Source organism: Ovis canadensis, chromosome 1, assembly GCF_042477335.2.
Source record: "Ovis canadensis isolate MfBH-ARS-UI-01 breed Bighorn chromosome 1, ARS-UI_OviCan_v2, whole genome shotgun sequence".
NCBI lineage: Eukaryota > Metazoa > Chordata > Mammalia > Artiodactyla > Bovidae > Ovis > Ovis canadensis.
In genome coordinates this window covers 198,256,767-198,277,046 of record NC_091245.1, presented here as the reverse complement: position 1 = coordinate 198,277,046, position 20,280 = coordinate 198,256,767, and the positions used below count along the sequence as shown (strand labels likewise).

The 20,280-nt window shown below is 39.6% G+C and overlaps 1 protein-coding gene and 1 long non-coding RNA gene across 5 annotated transcripts in view; one reads left to right on the top strand and one right to left on the bottom strand.

The window, feature by feature from the left end:
* FGF12 (fibroblast growth factor 12) overlaps window positions 1–20,280 on the bottom strand; it is a 610,786-nt gene that overhangs the window by 246,671 nt on the left and 343,835 nt on the right. The window contains exon 1 of one of the 4 annotated variants that reach the window (XM_069557646.1): window positions 4,371–4,850. The exons of the other annotated variants lie outside the window; for them this stretch is intronic. Within the exon in view, the coding sequence (XP_069413747.1) occupies window positions 4,371–4,470 (100 nt within the window). The 5' untranslated portion in view covers window positions 4,471–4,850. Of the gene's footprint in view, window positions 1–4,370; window positions 4,851–20,280 lie in introns of those variants that run through there. 4 annotated transcript variants of the gene reach the window in all.
* LOC138430924 (uncharacterized) lies at window positions 5,689–6,295 on the top strand. The gene is made up of 2 exons (XR_011253451.1): window positions 5,689–5,773; window positions 6,047–6,295. It is a non-coding gene; the product is annotated as an uncharacterized lncRNA (long non-coding RNA).

The window sequence follows — 20,280 nt, the reverse complement described above, 5'->3', positions numbered from 1 at the left end:
CTCCAGGGGATCTTCCCAACCCAGGGATCAAACCCATATCTCCTGCAATGGCAGGCAGATTTTTCACCATTGAGCCACCGAGGAAGCCCCATATATACATACATATGATACTAAAATTGGATTGTGTTTATCTAGGGCCAGCCTGTTTAACAATTGCACCTAAACTTAGAGAAAGTGTCCCCATGTAAACTCCAACGTAAAATAAAAAATATAAGAGTGATCCCAATTTTGTTATGGAAGTCATATCCAGACAAGTAACAGTATAAAATAATAATAATAATAATAATAATATATTATATTATTGGCTGAACCCATCTACTTCCTACCAGGCATTTCCTCATGATTTTACTACAGTTGTATCTGATACTCACTACTGAATGTGTAAGGTACTTTTTCTCATTGGTCAGGTGAGATGATCATGATTCATTTACCCAAGGTTATAGAACTAGATTCTCCAGGCAAGAATACTGGAGTGGGTTACCATGTCCTTCTCCAGGGTATCTTCCCACCCCAGGGATCGAACCCGGGTCTCCCACATTGGAGGCAGACGCTTTAACCTCTGAGCCACCAAGGAAGCCCTGTTAAGGAAGAGAGAGTCATTCTCCAGCTCTGCTGGGTCCCTTTAAGAAAGACACTGGTGAAACTGAAACATGTCCAGAGGAATAGGAGCCAAATAAAGAGGGTACAAAGGACTGTCACATGAAGAATGGCTGAATGAACAGTGGATATGCAGCCTGCACAAGGGAGGACTCAGGGGACAGGAGAGCTGTCCCCGCTTTCTTGAGAGTATAAGTAGGAAGACAGAAGTAAGAAAAGGCCAATTTGTTCTGAGTGGCTCCACAGAGACAGAACTAGGGCCAGTGGGTGAACATTATGGGGAGGCAGGTAAAAAAGGACCTTTCTGTAAACTGTATTCACAAAGAGAACAAGCTGTCTAAGGAAAACAGTGAGTTTGTTGGCCCTGGACAGAAGCAGCGACAAGCAGAAAAAAAGCTACAGGTCAGGACAGCAATGAAGGGCACAGAGGTCTCCGAAAGCTCAGGCATTCTGCGCTGCAATGAGAGGTCCTTTCCAGGCCTGAGGTCCTGGAAAGCTTTGCGATAAGCCAGATGGCGGTTAAACACAAGCTCACATTTCTACTTCTTAGTGTGTGCTTAGAACAGGGAATTGAAAAGACTGTTGAACAAGCATCCTGCGAATGGAGAGGTCTTTGTAAATGTTAAGCACGCTTTGTGTGGTAATTTGATGGCTTTTTTTTTTTTTAATCAGTCTCTGTGGGCTTACAAACAGACCCTCAGTATCAAGGTTTAATGTTGCCCATTTAAAGGAACTGAGATTGAAGAGGCTGTTAAATTGTGATTCTTGTCAAGTGCTTCTGGGCCTCATACTGCTGCAGATTTCAAAATTAGATTATCAGGGTTGGAAATTGTTCATAAACAGATATACTTCTGACAATCACAGCTAAAGGGTATAGACTAGGGCACATTTGCATACCATACATCAAAGCCCCAGACAAATCAGAGATTGATACAGGAAGACACTGGAAAGAGGACAGAATTTATCTGGACTTTTGAATACACTGCAAAAATGACAGTTACACTAAGCTGGGGGAATTTATTCGAAATACTTGTTTAGGAAAAAAAGACACAGGCCTGAGACCCCACATTCACTCAGGAGACTGCAGTGAATAAGGCAGAGATGCCACATCATGGGAAGTCACAGAACCAGCAGACTCTGTCTGCTCAGTGGGGTGAAGACTGCCATGTCTTGTCCTGAGTCCTCAGTCCTCTAGCAGGTCAAGTGAAGGTGACAGATGCCTTCAGCAGTTACCCTCCCTGCTGCTGCTGCTGCTGCTGCTGCTGCTGCTGCTGCTGCTGCTAAGTCGCTTCAGTCGTGTCCGACTCTGTGCGACCCCAGAGACGGCTGCCCACCAGGCTCCCCGTCCCTGGGATTCTCCAGGCAAGAACACTGGAGTGGGTTGCCATTTCCTTCTCCAATGCATGAAAGTGAAAAGTGAAAGTGAACTCCCTGAGTCGTGTCCGACTCTTAGAGACCCCACAGGCTGCAGCCACGGAAATTCCCTGTAACAATAATAATCCAAAGAGGACTCTGTATTTATAAATGCGAATCTATTTTCTCAACCAGCAGATACGAACAGCACATTTTATCCAAAAAACAAGGATGTACTGAGCACCAGACTTTCCAATACTTACTTTAGGTAGAGGGGATAACTAGTGATATGCTCATAAAACAGCTCTTGAAAAAAAAAATGCCCCAAACCTGATTTTCATGGGACTGATTTCTAAGGGGTCAATCTTCCCACCATGGCTGATTCACAACTAACATTTGACCTCACTGGATGCAGAGCTGAAGCAGACAAGATGCACATTCCAGGTTCCAGCACAGCGCTGAGTACAGCAGAGCACAGCCATGAAGTTTACATTCTAACCGGGAAGACAAGATGGAAATGAACAATTCATACACAACACTGTTTTCTGTCGTAAAGGTACCATGACAAAATGAAGGCGATGGAAAAGGATGGAGGGTCCAGGGGATGAGAGTGTTACTGTGGACAGCACGGTTAGCAGCGGACTTGACCAAGACCTGATGAAGAGCCCCGGGGTAAGAGCTAAGAGCATCCAGAAACAGGGACGGGAAATGCAAAGTAATCCTAATGCTTGAAAAGACTGGGTACCAGCAGATGAGAGGCTCTCTGAAGATCCTCCTCTCGACCAGGAGCTGGCAAACTACAGCCCTGCTGCTGCCAATTCTGTAAATAAAGTTTTATTGGAACACAGCCCATGTTCCTTCATTCACACATTTGCCCCTGGCTACTTCTGTGCTACAACAACAGAGATGAGTAGTTGCAACAGAGGTCCTACAGCCTGAAAAGCCTAAAATATTTACTAACAGGCCCCTTCCAGAAAAAGTCGGCCGACCCTTTCTTTAGACCCTGATGATGTAGTTCCTGCTGCTCGAAATGCCCATCTCATCTGCTGCTTAGGCCCAGAACTGCTCCCCACCCCTCCAGGCTGTCTTCCACTGGGCCTTCCCTGACACCCTGAGGCTAAATTAATCACTCCCTCAGGCACAGGCGAGGACTCCCCACACTGTCACAGCTGTTTGCTTATGCTCTGTCTCCGCTGCTGAACTAGGTTTAGCTCCTTGATGGCAGGGAGCTTGAATGATTCACGACCCTGTCCCAACACCCAGCACAGGGCCAGGCACAGAGCAGGCACAGGCTGTTTGCATGTGGACAGAAAGGAGGTAAGTGATAACTGGGATTTTCCACTGTGACGGTGACGTTTAGAGGAGCTCCTCATTTGTAAGAGAGCTGTGTAAAGCCTTTGAATACTTTCAGTGCCTTTCCTCCCTTTCAGTCTCAGCCCCTCCACCCTGAATGCAGTCTGACAAGCACAGCAGCATCCTCCATAAACCGCACATACTCCAAAGCCCTGAGTTGCCTCCCACTTCAGCGGCAATCAAGTGACCTTGAGACAGGCAACTCTCAACCTTCATGCTGCCTCAAAGCTAAATGGAAAGAAAGGACACAGCTTTCCAAAGTATCCTCTTCACTAAAGCAGTCTGAGCTGGGAAGATGGGGAAGATCGGAGAAGCAGGGCAGGGAAATGCCCATCAGATGGGGTTTCTGTGCTGAGCCAGTTTTATTCCTTGTACCATTAACCCCGTCCCTCCCAGTTTCCTCTCTAGAGGAAGATGCTCGTGAAAATTTAAAATAACTCAAATACCATTTACTGACTTCCAACACGCACTAGGTGCTGGGTACAAAAATGAGTAAGATGCAATTCCTGCCTTGACAGCACCCACAGCCTCGTCGCTGAGGCACACACACCATAAACCAGAACCAAGTGCTGTCCTAGGGAAACAAACAAAATGCCATGAAATCACAGAGCAGGGCTGCTAAGCTGACCTGGGGTGGTGGGTTCTAGGACAAGCAGCAGTAAAGAAAGGCTTCGGAGTGGAGGCCACATTTCAGACTTGGCCTTGAATAGGCAGGGCAGTTGTGCTTTGAGCAACATTAGCAGGAGGGCCAGCCCCATGTGAGACACAAGCTGAGCATATTCAGAGAGTGTACACGTGCGCGAGACAGGCCAGGGTATGGGGAAATAAAGGGTGCACACAATGGCTGGAGGTAACAGCAGAAGGGAAATATGGATCCAAGGCACCTGAGGTTCTTTAAGGAGCTAATAACATGTATTTTATCCTTTAAAACAATGAGCTCCAAACTCTTTCGAGCATATGTCTCTATCTGTGAAATGTTAAATCTACAACCTCCACATGAAAAGAAGCAGGGCCCTGTGAGGGCTTCCCAGGACAGAAACCATCCCCCGCAGTGGACCTTTGCTTACCTTTTGTCTGCAGAAAAACTTTAGTCAAAGAAGAAATTTTATCAGAAAAATGAGAAAATACAGAAACAAAAAAAGCAGTCAAACAAGACCAAATAATCATAGCTTAGTCATTAAATAAAGTCAAGGACTTTTAGTTCCTCCTCAAGGACGACAGATAATCTTCAGAGCCATATCCTTTGAGCTGTTTTGTAGACACTGAAATCCAGGTGGAAGAAGTTAACTACATGATGGCCAGGCTATAGCCATGATACAAGCTGCCACAGTTCTGAGAACTGGCCTCAAAGCAATGGGAACAAACTGACCCTGAAACTGAAGACTAACTGTACTTTGAACAGTCAAGAGGATGCGGACCAGACCACCGCACGACTAATTTCAAGATGACTGTGGCTGTCAGAGCGGCCGTGCTGTTTCTGCATATAGCATCCCCCTCTGTCCATGCACCCCTGAAATTCCCCTTTAAAAAGCTCTCATCTAGTGATCGTCCCGGGGAGTTGGCCTTTGGACATGAGTCTACTCTCCCTGCCAGATGCCAGCCTCCAAAATAAAGCAAACTTTCAAAACAAACTTATGGTTACCAAAACGGAATAAGGAGGGGGAAGGGATAAATCAGGAGCTTGCTATTAGTATACACACATTACTATATATAAGGTAGATAACCATCAAGGGCCTAATGTACATAGCACAGAGAACTCAACTCACTGTTCTGTATTAACTTATATGGAAAAGGAACCTGAAAAAAAAATGGATATATGTATAAGTGAGTCAATTTGCTGTATACCTGTAACTAACATTGTAAATCAACTATACTCAAATAAAATTTTTAAAAATCCAAAGATACAAATAAGATTTTTTAAAAAAGCAAACTTTCCTTTCCATAAATCTGGCCTCTTGCGTATTGGCTTTTGAGTGGCAAGTTGCTAGTCCTGAGTTTTGGTAACACGTGTATATATAATTATTATTTGTAAAGTACATGCAGGTACTACCACATACATTATACATATAGTATAAATTAAAGCTCAAATGTTTAAAAAAAGACCAATACTAAAAACACACAAAAATAAGACATCCACATAACAAAGTTTGTCTTGTTCCACCCACTTCAGAGAAAGACAAACATCAGTAGTATGGAATCAGTCAATAAGGAAACTGAAGGATTTTAAGCCTGGGGATAAATTATGAGGGCAGTATTTTAGAAAGCCATGCTGGAGAACCACAGAGAAGGATGACTTAGAGGGCATAGTGCTGTGGTCCGAGAAGCCACACAGGAAGCCACTGACATACAGTGAAGCCTTCGGAAGGGAGCGGCAGGGACGGTGGAGAGAAGACGTCAGCCTGAGGACTGCTGGTGCTTGGTGGGCCTGGGAGATGGAACATGTGTAGACTCCCTTCAGCTCTGGAAAACTGTATGACCTCTCCTTCTCCAAATAAAAATCTATCATTGGCCTTTAAGGGAGCCCTGTGTCAGAGTAGAAGACCATGGAATATCATGAAATATGAGGGGTGGGGGGGAGCTTAATGTGAGCATTCCTAGGAACCCAAATGACTTCTTTGCCTTTCTAATGATTTGCATTCATGAAGGAGGGTTTGACTCTGGTCACCCTCCCTGAGTCACAGCACTTGGTCTTCCTTATACTATCATCCAGGGAAGGGGACCTGAAATGAGCCTTGTCTTCCAGGCAACTCAAGAATGAGCTCCAGAGAACGAAAATCATGAGATATTTCAAACGGAAAGGTAATCCTACAATCTGAAGATTTTAGAACCAGAAAAGTCCTTCAAAATGATCTAATTCTACAGATGAAGAAGCAGAACACAGAAGAGAGTAGAAACTCCATTACAGCTAATACCTGGAATTGGGGCTTTTTAACAGACCATGATCCTTCTGCGCTGTGTCCCTTTAAATAAAATCATTTTTTCATACCTCTCACAGGTGTCCTGGCCTTGTCCCAAATGAGCTGTGTGGTATCCAGAAAGCTATTTCATTTCTTTGTACACGGGCATACTTTGCTTCTGGCGAAATCATTCGAATGACTAGGACCTATTTCTGAAGACTGTTCTGAGGAATTATGAATATATACTGTACCAGTGGGAAGTGGAGGTTCAAGAGGGAGGGGACATATGTATACCTACGGCTGATTCATGCTGATGCATAGCAGAAACCAACGCAGTATTGCAAAGCAATTATCCTTTAATTAAAAATAAATAAATTTGTTAATAAACAATATACATTGCACCAGTGGAATGCAGGGACAATACAGGGGTGTGGGAGTAGGAGGCACAGACAATTTGGTGTAAGACAGACTCAAGGATGTATTGTACTACACAAGGAATATAACAAATATTTTGTAATAGCTTTAAATAGAAAGTAATCTTTAAAAACTGTAATAACTTCTTTAATGTTTTAAAAAAGAATACACATTGTAATTTGTTCAACAACCTGCAAGTAGCCTTGACTGTGTAGTAGATTTAACTCTCAAGATAGAATTAATGTGGTTTGGAAGACCCATATTAGGAGCAGTAGCAATGGGCAAATTCTCCTGAGTTTCATTCACTGATAACAATTGCCAAACATTTACCACATACCAGGGGCTTTCCAGGTGGTGCTAGTGATAACCCGCCTGTCAATGCAACAGACAGAAGAGATGCAGGTTTGATCCCTGGGTCAGGAAGATCCCCTGGAGGAGGCCATAGCCACCCACTCCAGTTTCTTGCCTGGAGAATTCCATGGACAGAGGAGCCTGGTCGGCTACAGTCCTTGGGGTTGCAAAGAGTCGGGCATGACTGAAGGGACTTAGCACACACACACTCCCGCATACCACATACCAGGTGGTATTTGCGTGTACTATCTCTTTGAATTCTCAAAGGAATAACTGAAGGCAGATATTGGGCCTCTTTTTAGATTAAGAAACTGAGGCTTACAGAGGTTAAATCACTTGTTCTAAATCACAGAGGTAATAAATATCAGAACCATGGGTCAAAGCCAGAACCCTCTGCTCTGTACACCTTCTCTCTGCTAATCAGTTGTCTGTTGAAGAAATCTAACGGGCTGATATTCCTCTCTTCTTTCTTTTTGGTGATCAGCCCACAGAAATGGTAGAAACCTATGAAGTGATGGACCTAGAATAAACAGCAAACGCTAAGCTGGAGTTAAAACTTTTGGCATCCTAGTATAAAAAGGAAAAAAAAGGGGACGGGGAGTATAGACACTTCCATGCATCCAAATAGTCTTCTGTAATAATAGCATCCTCGCTTGGCATAGAAAAATCTGCTCAGTTAGTCTTAAGGCCTGTTTTTCACAGACACATCTTTTGGCACCAGAAATAAATGAACAGAGGAGCACAGGCATGACAGTTCCCTGACATCAGAGGAGCAGCACTGTTGGACCTGTCCTAAAACTGTCATGTATCTCAGAGGAAATCTTTTCATCCAAATTGGCAAGCTTGGGGAATTCCCTCATATACCACAAATCTAAATTACCTGCAGGTAAAATGCCATTGTTGTAAAATGTGATCTTTGTCTGTCATCTTTTTTATAGTATCCACCAAGAAAAATCTGCAGAGTCAACCAGAGAGAGCTGAAGAGGTAATAATACTTTCTGCAGAAGAGTCATTTAGAGTTCCAACAGCATATTCATCAGTTTCAACTCAGCAGCAAGTTCAGGCCAGGCAGGATGGTGCAATGGAGAACAGGTCAGGAGATCCAGACACCTGGGGTTTCTTTCCAACTGTTGGCTCCTCTCCATCCCCACCATCAACACCTTGATCCAGGCCATCACAGCTCCCAGCTAGATTCCTCCAACATTCACCTACAGTTCACCTATACTCTTACTCTATTTCCCTTCCAAACCATACCATTACTGCAGAGTTAATATTTTACAGGATAAATTGGATCACATCACTCTCCTGCTTAAACCCTTTCATAGCTTCCCATTTCATTTACAATAAAACATCAAACCCTAAGCATGGCCTGGAGAGCTTTGCACCATCTGGCTCCTGTCTACCATTCCATCATCATCACAATTTACTTTCTCCTTGGCTCACTAAGCTCTAGGCACACGTGCCTTCGTTCCCTTCAGATCTAAAGATCTTTGCACATACGTTTTCCTTTGCCTGGATTGATTTCTTCCTAAGATAAACTCAGGTTTTGGCTTATATGTCACTCCACAGAGGTCTTGCCTGAGCCCCCAACCTAAATCTGCCTTCATATTCAGATTCTCTGCCAATACATTAATTTCCCCCCTTCATAACATACATCCTAATGTGTAATTAGATACCTATTTTTCTTTATTTGTTTAATATCTATTTCCTCCTCTATAGCACCCGTGAGGGTGAGGTCATGTTAGTCTTACCCCTCATGTTATACCCAGGACCTAGTGCCACTACCATAACATAAGGAGCAAACACATATTTGTTCAATGTACTGGTTTCCTCTCTCTAGGATTCAGATTTCAACTGTGAAATGACGATTTGGGAATAAATCAGTGGCTGGAAATTTATAATCCCAGAAACCTAAGGGACTTATAAGTACAAACAGAGACAATAAGCTCTTTGCAATGAATTAAAGTAAAAATGAAAAAAGTATATTTAATAAGAATTGTTTAGAGATTATATCACCATGTATTAATAAAGATTGTTAAATTCTATTTAAAATATAATCATACAAACTGTAATAATGCAATTCAATAATTACATGATATAACAATAAATACATAAAAAAGTAGAAATAGTTATCAAATGTGGATGGTACACTTGTGATGTAAATATGGATCAAATTCATATTTAAGGTATATGCTATACCTCAAATTCACCTTGGGAGGGTCTCAGTTGCTTTCAACTTGGAAGTAACTGAAAGAGAAGTAAAGGAATTGTCACTGTGAATGATTATGAGGGGCCATTATAGATGCATAGATGAAAAATTCCATGGACAAAGATATGAGCCTGTGGACGAGAGTGTCAAGACAGTACTCGCAAGAGTTATCATGGAACACCCATGGAAAAACAAAAGCAAAAAAGCCTGATTCTCTCCTGGCCAAAGCCAAGAAGCACATACCTCAGGGTTCAGTGCTACAGGGATTATTCATAGCCAGTGATTCTCCCAAATTTTTAGAGGAGGCCAGCTTGACTTTAATACCGTTACCTACTTAAAAAATTGCCAATGGTTTCCCTTTGGTATATGACACATTCTAGTAACAAAAGGCACAATCTGTCAACAAGAAAAATTTTAAATGGCCATATGTTTGTTGGGAAAAACAAGTAAACATTAAAACATACATTAAATTTTATCTGTGTGCTACAGAATTAAAAATTCATTTTCTTTTGCAGGAAAAAAATCATTTTCATTTGATACTTCAAAATCTTTCACTTTGTTCTATAAAAAAACAGCTTAATTTTAGAATCTCTGTGTTTTGTTTCTAAATGACGAGTTAGGAGAATAAATGTGAAGCTCTTTCCAAGTATTCACACAAAACCCATTCTGCATGTGGATCATCTTTATTGTCATAAAAGGGAAACCAAATTAGATAGATGTTCATGAGACTTTCTCTTTTAAGTTTCCATTCAGGCTCTATAAACTTTCTGATGTGCTGTATAAGAGTTCTGATCAGTGATTTTAATTTAAATTTCGGTGACGTTTACCTTGATTACAATTTGCAAATTAACTAAGTTTACATACTCATTAACAAATTCCTTTGAATTCTCTTTTTAACATGAAATAAATATTTCAAATATGTGAAAAATAGATAATAATAACCTCAATAAATAAGTTAACATGAACCAGGGACTACCAAATGATTTTGATTCACAGCATTTATTAATTCAAACTTTACAATTCAAAGTTCTACAAGGATTTTTTTGGTTTTGTTTTTGTTTGGTTTTGTTTTGTTTTTTGCTTCATTTTACAGTGATGAGATTAATGCACAAGGAAATAAAGTAATTGCCCAATTTCCCACATTCCCACATAAAAGGGCTTTTATGATTTGAGCTCAGGAAGTCTGGCTCCAAAACCCACAGGGTAGGTTTCCATTCTCTGCTGCTAAGTCACTTCAGTCATGTCCGACTCTGTGCAACCCCACAGAGGGCAGCCCACCAGGCTCCCCCGTCCCTGGGATTCTCCAGGCAAGAACTCTGGAGTGGGTTGCCATTTCCTTCTCCAATGCATGAAAATGAAAAGTGAAAGTGAAGTCGCACAGTCGTGTCCGACTCTTCACAACCCCATGGACTGCAGCCCACCAGGCTCCTCCATCCATGGGATTTTCCAGGCAAGAGTACTGGAGTGGGGTGCCATTGCCTTCTCAGATTCTCTACTATCTCAAGTATTTATGAACTCACCATCCACATTTAATGAAGACTAACATTTTCCATAGTTGCCTCACCTTTTTATATAATTAAAATATTCTAAGCATCTCCTTAATTCCATTATATTACCTTCCAAACCACACCCAACCACATTTCTGAATTTGGTGTGTGTAGCTTTCTTGTTCGTACGTTTGTTCCTTTACTCCCTCTTTATGTATCCCCTCAAGATACTTAGTGCCTGTGCATTGTACATTTTTACATAAAAAGTATCTTGCTGTATGTACCACTCAGCAATCTGATTATCTCACCAACATTTTATAAACATTGCATGCTTGGATTTTCAATTTTCATCTGATCCAAACGTTCCTTAATTTCTGATTTAGCTGTTTTTATTTCCATCATCATAGTGTGTGTTTCCTATTTACATTACATTTCTTTCCTTTTTTACTCATCCTTGTATGAGTGCATGCTAAGTCACTTCAGTCATGTCCAACTCTGTTCCATTCCACGGACTGTAGCCTGCCAGGCTCCTCTGTCCATGGGATTTTCCAGGCAAAAATACTAGAGTGGGTTGCCATGCCCTCCTCCAGGGGATCTTCTTGACCCAGGCAGTGAACCTGCCTCTTGCATTTCCTGCATTGGCAGGCAGGTTCTTTACCATTAGCACCACCTGAAAGCCCTTACTTACCCTTATGTTCTTTCAATTGGGTTGATTTAGTTTTCTTTATCACTTCCTAATTTTCCCCCTTGTCTTAATTTGAAAAGTACAGTCTATTCCTATCAACTTTGGGGTTACTTTAAATATTTTTAACATATATTTGTTATTTAGCAAACTCCAAGTATAAGTGTTACCACTGAGCTTCTACCAAATAATGCAAGCATCTTCCAAATCTAAAATCCTCTTATTTCATTTTTACCACTGAATAGATGTCTAGTTTCTTTTTAAGCCCATGAAAACATTGCCTTAGGATCTTTATTACTGATTACATAGTAAATATAACAACATGTTTTCCATACTTTTTGCTCACCATTGTACTTTTAACCCCTTCCCTCTAGATTCAACTTTGCCTTTGTGAACCAATAAGAAGAAATTGGAGAAGGAAATGGCAACCCGCTCCAGTATTCTTGCCTGGAGAATCTCATGGACAGAGAAGCCTAGTGGGCTGCAGTTCAGGGGGTCACAAAGAGTCAGACATGACTGAGTGACTTGGCATGACTTGGCACAACAATAACTTGTAAATGGTAAAGCTTCTCAGTCTATGCCATGGAAATTGCTTTTCTCTTCTTTCTTTTGAATCGTAGTTAAATGGATATGCTATATCAAATGATGGTTACTTTCTCCCAGCATTCTGAAAATACTAGCCCATTGTCTTCTAGCAACCATTATTGCTGATGACAAGTCTGCAGTAGGTCAACCTATCATTCACTAGTGGTTAATCTTTTTTTCTCTGGTCACTTTTAAGATACTTTCATCTTTACTGTAATATGGTTTTACTACAATTCAAATGAGAAATTATTAAGAACTTGATGGGATAAAGTCACATGAATTTTTCAGTTCTGAAAATTGTTTTACATCTTTCTAATGTAGATGATCTAATATTATATTCCATATTTTCCAGAACTCCTATGTCATGCATGTTGTAACTTCTCCTTATATACCCAATATATCTTAAATCCTCGTTCAATGATTTCTACCTCTCTGATCCTGAGTGATTTCTCTGATTTCACCTCCAATCCAAATATTTTCAAATATACTTGGGTATAGTTTGCTTTTGAACACATGCATATTTTTTCTTACCAATGAAATTACTACATAGCTATTTTTATATTTGGAGCCTACTTTTTTCCATACTGCCCTATTTCTGCTTACAACTTCTCCTTCTTTTAATTATTAAATATTAAAACTTTCTTAATTTAAAATTTAGACTGATCTAGTATCTGGAATTCAGGGATATAAATCCTACAATTATCAGTGCTCTCTGTCTTTGCATGGTTTCTATCTAAGATGTTCTTAAATGAAAGTTGTTCTGTACTGCCTTGAACTGTGAAACCATGAGGAAGGATCTACACTGGCTTGTCATGATACTTTGTGGATTTCTTCAACTGCAGAGAAGCTTTTACATTAACTTCTCAGACTGGAAATCTTGCTTTAACAGGGAGGGTTGCTAATATTTTAAAATGTGATTTCAGACCTCGCCCCAGGAAGTGGTCCTGTTCAAGGTTTCTAATTGCTTACAGGTAACACTGTAAGGTAACACTAACAACCTATGTAAGTGTCAAGTTCCTTTCAGTTTTCCTTGACAGGTGGAGAATGTTCCTAACTTACCATTTTTCAGACAGAGCAGTGTCTCTTACACATTCCAGTCTGCCTAACACAGATCTGAGGACCCATCCCCTGGGCATGCATGCAGGCTAACCCCAGTGTCCAACTATTGATTCCCATGTCTGGTTCTATAATCCCCCATAAGGCACACGAAATCAGTTTCTGCTCATCTCCATGAATATAAATACCTCTTCATTTCTGGCAGCCGAGGAGTTCCCCTCTTTGGTTTTCAGCTCAACTATGCATTTCAATTTTTGCTGTTGTTGTTATACTCTCGCCAGCAGAACCATCTATTTTTAAATGGGAAGCAGAGTCCTTTTGTAACAGCTCAGATTACAATACTCAAAGTCTTATCATTTCAACATCCATGTTTCCTATGCTTTCTGTCTTTAACAAACGGCATATAACAAGGATAACATTGAAACTCTGTAATCTTCAAAACCATCACTGGAGTTAGAACTGTGCCATCAAATTAAGAAAAAGGACTAAAGCCACAAGCACACTTATCTGATCTCTTCTATGCGTCAGAGAGCCATTCATTCAGTAATCGAGAGCCTAACAGAGACAGGAACTAATAATTAAGGGGACTGGAGTACAGTAGGGAGCTCATTAATTATATGTTTCTAAACTTTAAACCTGAAAGGATAATTAACTTTTTAAATTATATATTTGATTGCTTTAAGGAAAATAATACATGTAAACAGATATCATTTTTCCTAAAGGACTGCACACCCCTAGTTGAGAAAACAATCTTATTCCCTTTCTTTATTTTGCAAGTGAGGGGGTAGAGCCCCAGTGCAAAAATAACTTTTCTTATATTATACATTCATCAAAATTAAACCCGAGCTTTCTCCTAAATATTAAAATAGCTCTTCTAAAAATTCAAAGGTATGGACATGACTACTTTGCACTTAGAAGCTGACCAAATAAATCCCTGACTCTTGATAAACATAATTTTAGTAAGCTTTATTCAAGATTTCTAAATGCAATAGAGCCAGCATCCATTTTTCATGTTTTAGGAAAATGGCTGTGAACATTCCATAACTGGTGTTAAGTGTACATTCTAATTTAAGAAAATAATATTTATTTGTTCTATCTTACATTTTTAATCTTTCTTCCAACTCTGCAGAACAAGAAACACTTCTCTAGCTTCAGTAATTCATACCTACTTTTTCTCATGCATTGTTTGCTTTAGTCACTAATTCATGTTGACTCTTTCACAACCCCATGATTTGTAGCCTGTCAGGCTCCTCTGTCCGTGGGATTTCCCAGGCAAGAATACTAGAGTGGGTTGTCATTTCCTTCTTCAGAGGATCTTCCCTGACCCAGGGATCGAACCCATGTCTCCTGCATCAGCAGGTGGATTCTTTACCACTGAGCCAGCAGAGAAGCCCAACTAGGTAATAAATACATGTGTATATGACTATCCATGTAATATGTTAATAAATATAAATTATAACATACATTCTGGAGATAACCTAGGCAGAATGTCAAAAATGTGTCTTTGTACCCTGATATCTACAGTAAGGACAAAAAGAACACTAAAAACTTTAACTCTTTTAGAAATATTCAACAAAACAAGGATATTTACAAGTGCCTACTTCCTAGAATGGTATGTTTTACACTCATAACACAGCCATCACACACACACAAATAATTGTGGATTTTTCTTAAATTTCACATACCGAAGGATACTGCCTTATTTACCTAGTTTAGCGATATTAGTTTCTAGTCACTACACATTAGCATCAATACACTATCAAAAGAAGTCAACAGAAAGAACACTGGGTTAGAAGTCAGAAAGTCTAAGTTCTAATCCTTGCTCTGCCATTTAGGCAATTCACTTCATTCTTCAGTTTTCTCAGGTAAGATTAAAGGAGTTGGATTGTCACAGTGATTTCTAGATATTTTGTTTTATGGCTTTAAAACAATAATGGTGATAATTATAAGGCTTTAGGCTTATGATTTTATTATGTTTTAGTTATTGGGTACTGCCAGGATACCCAGATTTGAACAGATTAATATACCACAGTGATGTATAACAGAGATTGTTATAGCATGGTGCTTGGGGGAAAAAACAGTCAGAAATTAATAACAAGATTTAAATTAAAGGCTGTGCCAAAAATCTGTAAGAACACTAAATCATTTCCAACTTTAAGCTATAATAATTAATATCCACTAATAATTAGGTGGGTGATGTGTAGTTTCAGTTCCAGGTGCCCAAGCTTCCCTTTCTTGTCTCATTATTAAGAATTACAACCAACTGTGCTGCAGATAAACCTTTAAGCAAAGCATATTTCATCTGTTTGCTTAATGGACTGGCATCTTCTTGGAATTCAGAGGACTGGAACTTAATATTGGTTGTGAGATAATTTATGGTTGACTTCAACATCCTCTCTCTCACATTGGGAAAACTCTCAGTCTATTTCACAGTCTGAATTTCATTTGCTTAAGTGAAAACATTCCAAATGACATTCTAGAATCCTAGAATCTAGAGGATATAGGGAAGGTGGTTATCAGGGTAGAAATTGGCAAGACAAAACAAACCAACTACACTATAAACACTATGGGGGGGGGGGGGGGTAAACAGTGATGCTGTTTCAAAAATGGTGTCTTGTCTAGGAATTAGAAAGACAGCAAAATAACCTGGGGGAGTCAGCCCCTAATTTTTCTAGTAAGGATTAAACAGAAGTCCTTACAAGCCTTTACACAACATTGTTCAAGGCAGTTACCTCATTATCAGAATGGCTTCCCTCTTCCTCACTGTATAGTAGCAAGGGAAAGAATACTGTGTTCTGTAAGTCAGTGCTATCCAAAGATGAGATAATGCAAGCCACATAGGTAATTTTAATCTTCTAGCAGTTATATTTAAGAAAGGGAAAAATTGCAAAGTTATTTTAATGATATTTTTATTTAACTTAATATATCTAAAACATGCAATCAACATAAGAAGTATTATTGAGATATTTTGCATTTTTTCTTCATGCTAAGTCTTCAAAAACTACTGTGTATTTTTACAATCACAACATATCTCAACTTGAACTAGCCATTTCCAAGGGCTCAAAAGCCACATGAGTTAATGACTCCCATATTAGACAACAGAGTTCTAGACAAATGCTCATCTTAACAGATACATTTCTCCAAAAAGCAAGAAAGTGCCTGAAACATAAAACAATAATTATCTGAGACCATATCATGATTCCTCAGAACAATTAAAACCAATAACAATAACCAAAGATCACATAAGTTCTGAAAAATACATTATCAAAGGAAGATACAAGACAAACATCATATCCCAGAGCTCCTGCCTACCTGCCTGCCCTCTTTCCTGCCATTCTTACATTGGCCCTTCCTTCCACCAACACTCTGGCCTTGGTATCATGCCAAGAAATACAAATGTGAACAAGACAGTTAAGGTCAGAGCCCTCATGAAGATGACCGTGTAACAGGAAAGAGGAAACCTAATAAATAAGTCTACAATAAATTAATTACAAATATGAGAAGTACTCCAGAGGACTCCTGGCTGTATGGTGGATGAACCCAACCTAGCCTCAAGGGAGTTGCTGTGGACTGAATGTTTGCCTCTCCCAAAATTTCTATGTTGAAACCTTAACCTCTAAGGTAACAATATTAGGAGGAAAGGCCCCTGGGACATGAACAAGTCATAGGACTCTGCCATGAAAGGGACTAATGCTGTTATAAGAGGTTCCAGAGAGATCCCCTTCCCCTTCAACCCTGTGAGGTTACAGGGAAAAGACAGCCATTAGTGAGGAGGCAGGCTCTCATCCGACACTGACGCTATGGATCTTGTGATTTTAGACTTCCTGGCCTCCAGAACTGTCAGAAGTCAACCACTTTATGGAATTTCTGTTATAGCACCCTGAACAAACCAAGACAGGACTAAAACATAGCTTCCATCAGGACATAATACTGGTGATGAAGGAGTCCTCAAGAACAAGGAGGAATTAGCTTGATGGAGCAGGTGGATAAGGAAAAATGTGGGAAATGGAAATTAATAACATTCTACACGAGGGAAGCAATATGAGAGAATAGTTCAAAGACAGAAATGACTCTGATGAGTTTAAACAATTTAAACTACAGCTGGAATTTAGAGACTAAGAGTGTGAAACATAGCTTGAGATGAGTTTCAATCATTCAGAATGTTATAAACCATGCTGAAAGAAGCATGGAGTCATTTGAGGAGCTCTGGACTGAAAAAGCAGAAGATACATGGGACACATAGAAAAAGCACTTTAGAGTATACCTCTTTTTGTACTTACCCATCAATAATCCACTGATACAGGAGGTCTACCTATGCCCAGACTGGCCACCTCTTTCCCACCTATGCAATGGTGCAGAACCTCAAAGACATAGCTATAAAAACCTAAACACCACTATACAAATATAGCTTTGATTTTATGTACCTTTTGCCCAAGAATAACAGCCTTCCTTTTCTTATCAATTATTAGTGTTCTTCAATACTGCCTATAGCAATAACAAAATACAATACTATAAAAAAGAAATCACAAATCATTCAAAGAAAGCAACTAGCTTGCCCAAGCAACAGAATTCTTTTTTTCCTCCTTTGCTAACACTAACCTAGAACAAGTAACCAACTCAAATAAATTATGTAACATTTATCATTATATAATTTATATGGATTATTTTCCAAATACAGTATTCCAAAACCTATAATTATAAAATTTAGATTGTAAAAATGCCCTATAGAAGGAAAGCCTATATTTTAAACTTTAACTTTCACAAAGAGTAATGGAAAGACACTGAAAACTTTGGAGCATAAAGATGACATAATCTAACCCATATTTTTAAGGCTCAGTAGAGATTCCAAGAGAAATAACAGATTGAAGGCTAGGCATGGAGATAAATTAGAAAGTAACAACAGTGGACCAGTCAAGGGATGACAGACTTTGATTAGTGTTTGGAAACAGAGGGTAGTTTAAGATGTAAAAATGTCTTGACATAGTTATTAATTGCATGCAAGCAGAGAAGGAGATGCATGAGAGGGCAGTACAAACAGAAAGTATAGGTATGGAACCATGGCACCACCAGAATATTCTTATAAGAAATAAAGTAGCTCTTTAACTGAAATATTCCTCCCAAATTCGTAACATACTTCCCAGCATGTCATGAGAAACAAAATCCAAAGTTTATACTTCTCTGACCAGATGAAGATCCCTCTCTCTTTATGGCTACATTCACCACTGAGCTTGGAGTGCCTCTGTGAGATATCAGGGAGGTGACAGAGAGCTGTGCGTGGTAACTTGTATCCTTATTCTTCTGTGCATGTCTTTGCATAGCGCATATGGCGCTGTGAAAATTAACCAAGGGATGAAAAGGCAGTCCTAAAAGTGGGCATTACCAGTCTTTGAACCCATATACATCTTGGTGGTCAGACCAGGCTTAACACGTCAAGGATGAATCGAAAGTTTCTGATTTAAACAAGATGGATATTGGTGCCCTTTTTTGAGAAGAGGAACACTAACAGAGGAATAGATTTGGAATCAAAGTTTCAAATTCAGTTTGGGGTATTTTCAGTTGGAGGCACCAAGGAGAACTTGGCTAAACAGATTTAAAGCTCAGAAGAAAGTTCTTTACTGAGGATATAAAGGTGGTAGTGGTTGACTTTTGAGAAACACTGAGAGCACGTTTTAAGTGTTTAGTACCTAGAGTTGAGCTTTATTTATTCCACTTCAAAGAAAGAATAAATAAGGATAAGCTAATTAAGGAGACTAAGGAGAAACCAGAAAGATTGGAGTAAACAACATTCAAAAGGAAGGATTGGGTGCTACCAAGAGGTCATATAAAGGAGGACTGGAAATTACCCCCTAGATTTAGTAAACTGGAGGTTATTAGTAACCACTGCAAGAGGAGTTTTGGGGCTTTTTGTTTTTTTTAGTATTGAGGGTAGAAGCCAGATTAGAAAGACATGAGGCGTAAGGAAAGAATGAAGAAAAGTTGATAATCAATATATCGTTAAGTTTGACCATGAACAAAAAGAAAGTAAGGACTTGACAAAGGATTGGGGGCTGTGGTAAGGTTATCTGTCTGTTTTAGAAGGATTTAAGATTTAAGAAAGATTTAGAATCTAAAATAACAAGCCTTTAAGAGAGAGGGGAATTAAAGGTAAAGTATCCTTCTAGTGAAGGTCGAAGGGGATAAAATTCAGAACACAGGAGACTGGTCTCAGCTAGAAGGGAAAAACAACTTCATTGTAACAGAAGGAAAGGAGAGAACAGATGTCAATTTGCTTATTCAGATATGAAAGCTCCCAAATATGACAGTTCCTTTTTACAGCAGGTGATTGAGTGATTCTCACTCAATTTCCAGTACATACATGAGCACTCTGGTGGAGGGTGGGGGGAATGTATGTATACACATACATATACATACACACACACACACACATATATATACTCTCAACTACATGGAGCATCTACTGAGTTATGACAGGTTTCTCACTGTCAAGTTGCAGGGGTATCATTCAGAGCACCATCTGCACAGATAAATCTGGAAGACAAATTACCTGTGTATTCCTATGGCAGGCCAGAGTAAAATGGGACTTATTCAGAGACTTCCCTGGTGGTCCAGCAGTCACGACTCCACTCTATCGATGCAGGGGGCCTGGGTTCGACCCCTGGTCAGGGAACTAGATCCCATATGCCACAACTAAGAGCCTGAATGCCGCATCTAAGACCCAGCACAGCCAAACTTTAAAAAATAATAACAATAATAGTAATGGTAAAAAAAAATTCCAGAAAAGGGACTAATTTGAATGTCAGGAGAACTGACTCTGTTCCTAACTGTGACACTCTCATTTGGGGTAAATCACTTACCATCTCTGTTTTATAACGTCCACATCTGTATAGAGTATCAACAGATGATAGATGATGGATGGAGAGATAAGTAGGTAGACAGATTGAAAGAAGAAGGAAGAAAAAACGGCTTTTCAGGAAGCATGTGCAAAGACATAATTATGAATGGGCCTGTCAGATTTAATGAATTTCATTGTAGCAGTGAGTTTCTACAATGTCCTGAGCATTATATACTGGGATATGTAGAGTGTCAAGTATCTCATTACCATGGAGCTCCTTCTGTTACTATTTACTTTTATATTATGGCATACTAATACTATATTCTATATTTCTGTAGATTTTTCTAATCTAAATTATATATATATATATAAGACTTTATATATATATATAAAACACCACTTTAATGGCAGAAAGTGAAAAGGAACTAAAGAGCCTCTTTGTGAGGATGAAAGAGGAGCATGAA